General features: G+C 32.6%; 1 protein-coding gene across 1 annotated transcript; it reads left to right on the forward strand.

Moving 5' to 3' along the window:
* The first annotated feature begins 1,383 nt into the window (after positions 1 to 1,383).
* On the forward strand, positions 1,384 to 2,951 carry LOC107918216 (uncharacterized protein At4g22758). The gene is made up of 2 exons (XM_016847756.2): positions 1,384 to 2,393; positions 2,531 to 2,951. Exons 1-2 carry the CDS (start codon positions 2,162 to 2,164, stop codon positions 2,710 to 2,712), a joined length of 414 nt encoding a protein of 137 aa, XP_016703245.1. The 5' UTR covers positions 1,384 to 2,161; the 3' UTR covers positions 2,713 to 2,951.
* The last annotated feature ends 887 nt before the right edge of the window (positions 2,952 to 3,838 follow it).

Here is a 3,838-nt window from a genome sequence, read left to right on the forward strand (position 1 = left end):
ATCTTTCCACCAACGCGCTGATGAGCGTAGGATCAAGTTTGCAGCCCCTGAGCATACGAGATGCATGCAAGAATCTCGTGTTTTGCAAGTAACCATAAATTTTGGTGATTGGTCCTTTTGACAAATTGTGTATAAACCCCTCCAAAACACGATCATTCGCCTATTTATATCGACAAAAAAATATTTTAAAATATTTTAAAAAATAAGAAACTTTAAATTTAACTTAATTGAAAATAAAAAAATTTAAAATTTCGTCTTACCATTATTGCTTGAGCGACGAAAATGTACTTTTCTTCGAAACGAATCAGAAATGTTGTCATTCTTGAAAATTTAATCAAATGAATAAAATATGAAATCATTAAAAAATAATATTTTTAAACAAGCGTATCGGAAAATTTAGAACAAAACTTGAGAAAATTGAGAGAATTAAGAGCCTGTTTAGTAGTGCTTAAAAAAAGCACTTCTAGCTCTAAAAGCACTTTTGTAGAAAAGTTGTGCTAAACAAACTGTTTTTGACTGAATTTTTTGGCTTTTCAGGAGAAGTTAAAATTTTTAGCTTTTCCTTTCCCAAAAGCAATTTTGGTGCTTAAATACTTTTTCACCCCTCTAATAACATAGTACTTTCCCTTTTTTTCCTTCTTAGTGCTTAATTACAAATGTGTTAAAATCATTAATTAAAAATAAAAAATATTTTTTAAAATATTAATTACAAATATTTAATGATTATACTTAAATATTCAAAATATAATTTATATATTTAATTAAATTTTATAAATAATTAATATTTATTGCTTAAAAATATTTAAAATTTATATTTCATATATTAAAATATTAACAGCAAATTATAATAAATTTTATATTCTTACAAAAATATAATAATGTTAAATTAATTTAAACATTATTTAAATACATATTTGTTACTTGATAATAACATGTCTAAAATGGACATTTTATTTCTCAAAAGTATTTTTTGACAGTAATGCTAAATACTCAAAATTTAAACTAAACTTTTCAAAAGTACTTTTCCATAACATTTTTCAAAAGTATTGCTAAACTAGCCCTAATAAAGTTGAAAGAATTGAGAGAGTTAGATTTGAGTGAAAAAAATTAAAATTGTATAGTATTTGTAGAAAAAAATGACCGTTGGAGCACTTTAAATCTTTTTACCATTGCCAGCCAACGTTTAAAAAATCGTTAGAATTGACTTTTGACGAACGAGTTTTTTATATAATTAATAAGAAAACACATTTAACTAAGCGTGTTTTCCCTTTCTCTTTTAAAGAACGACCTATTTCCTTAAGTTAGAAAAAATACCTAAAAAGGCAAATAAAACAAATTGACATATATGACTAATGGAAAAATCTTCAAAGAAACTTTATTTATAAAAATAAAACAAATTGAATATTATTGTTGTAGAAAGAAAGAGGAGGGGAATATGGCGGTCGCGAATGAATAGGTGGCTTGGTGGACAAGGAGGGATGAACGCGTAAATATGCCCAAATGCTAACTCTACACGGAAACAACAACTTCCGTATATATATACATTGCAACCCTACGGCAGAAGAGAAAGAAAGAAACCCTTTTCCTGCCTCCCCTCTATAAGGCTAATATACCACCTCAACCTGAATTACTCTAATCCTTTTCCTTGTTTTGTTCCTCTATTAAATACCCCCAAACGCTTCCCACACCTTCTACCTACAATCACTAAAATTCCTCTCCTTTTTTCGTCGAAATCTGCGTCCCAGAACTTCTTTTTTCTGGCTCTTTTCCCCTTTTTGTTGGAATCAAACCATTGATCTTTTGGTATTTTTGTGAATGGTGGAAACAATTTGGAGCTGTAGTATATTGATGCTCTCCCCTTGCAAATCGAGGGCGAGCACTCTCCTTCCTCTTTCTGCTGCTTCTGCTTTCGCATTCGGTTCTTGCAAAGAAGGCTGGTACTACCGCTGCCTTGGCCTTGACCCATAAACAACCCCACCTCAATACCTCTATTCCTTTCCACCAATAACCCAGATTTGTTTTTTTTTTGTTATACGCCCCACAAAATAACAAAACAAACCCATTGTTTCTCTTTTCGCGGTTGTTGGTGAATTGTTCATTCATCTGTTTTTGGTTTTGATTCCTTTTCATTTTGAATTTTGAACAAAAAAAATTTGAAAGAATGTTGCTTTACAAGCAGAAGAAGAACCAGGGTCCCAAGGGCAACAGGCTCCTGATTAGCGTCACTGTTCTCGGAAGTGCTGGGCCGATCCGTTTTGTTGTTAACGAGGAAGAGCTCGTTGCTGCCGTCATTGATACTGCTTTGAAATCCTACGCTCGTGAGGGTCGGCTTCCCGTTCTCGGATCCAATCTTAATGATTTCCTCCTTTATTGCCCCAGTGCTGGATCAGATGGTATGTCGGTTTTCATTTCAATCTTTAAAGATTAAAAAATTTCCAGGATTTGCTTATTTGATGTTAAATGGTGTTTTATTTGGGAAAAATTAGTAGTATTCATGATTTTGGGTGTTTGGTATGTTTTTTCATTGCAGCACTAAGTCCATGGGAGACAATTGGATCACAAGGGGCAAGGAATTTCATGCTGTGCAAGAAGCCAAGGACTGAGAAAGTGAAAGACGACGGGAAGGCAGCTGAATCAATTAATAGGAAGGCAAGTGGGAATTGGAAGGCATGGTTTAATAAATCCCTCAATCTCAAGATTTCCTCCCATTAATTAAACAATTCCCAACCCTTTATGATCCTTTATTTCTTGGGTTAGCTTTACTTATAAATAAAGCCTTGGAAGTTAGTCTATTATCATTGATGGCCATGGTAGAGTATTGCTTATGTTTTTCACCTTATTTCTCATTTAGGTGAGAAAAGACCTGCAGGAATAAATTTGAACTTGTTTTTCAGTATTTTGCCTTATGCAATAAGAATGAAGAGAACATTCATGGTGTGCTTGATTTTCCATTTCTGTCTTTGAAGTGTTGCGTTCTATTGTTGAATGGCTTTTGATGGATGATTCTATTAATTTCATACCCTACGTAAGGTTTGGCTTACACCCAGTGTTCAAAAAGTTGTTCTGAATTGTCCATAAACATGTATTTTCGGTAGCTTATATCCATTGCTTGAAATGTTCTTCTGACTTGCCCTTAATATTACAAGTTGCTTTCAAGGATTTTGATTTGGTAATTGGATATGGCTAGAAATATATAGGACATGATGGATGGACTGAATCATTCAGATTTATGACCAATTTAAGAATTTTATTCAACATTATCGCCTGATGGATGCTTATTCTTAGGAATTGATTCTTTTTATTGAACTTAAGACCCAAAATCAAACCACTTGAGATTAATTAACAGTGTATTATTGAGGAGCTGGTTGTGTGGCACTTTCTGAAGGATCTTTTGAATAATTAGATGTTCGGTGAGGCGAAATAAGCGGCTAATCTTCCGTTATAATTATCGACTTTAAAGGAGTAGGTCTTTGTCCTTGCACAACCCTTTTTCTCCTCTTTCAAACTTAAAAAGGCTACTTTGGGTGGGAGCACAAATGGGCTCAAAATCTTGTCAATATGTAAGAAATATGGACTAGGGTCTACTTTCTTTTGTTCAATACATGTTTGGTCTCACGTCGTTAGTTGAAATATACAACTTGGTTTTGTATATGTGCAAGGTAACCTCATGGTTTTTGGCAGATCTTTCCCCTAATCATTTTATTTATGCATAAATAATCGTGCTAAATCACTATTTAGGTTTGAACTTTGCCATTGTTCTCACAGCTTTTAAGTACTAATTTGGATTAAAAAAATTCAATATGAAAATAATTGTTAAATTCAATATTGAAGTGAGAAA

Source organism: Gossypium hirsutum, chromosome A01 (genome assembly GCF_007990345.1).
Source record: "Gossypium hirsutum isolate 1008001.06 chromosome A01, Gossypium_hirsutum_v2.1, whole genome shotgun sequence".
NCBI lineage: Eukaryota > Viridiplantae > Streptophyta > Magnoliopsida > Malvales > Malvaceae > Gossypium > Gossypium hirsutum.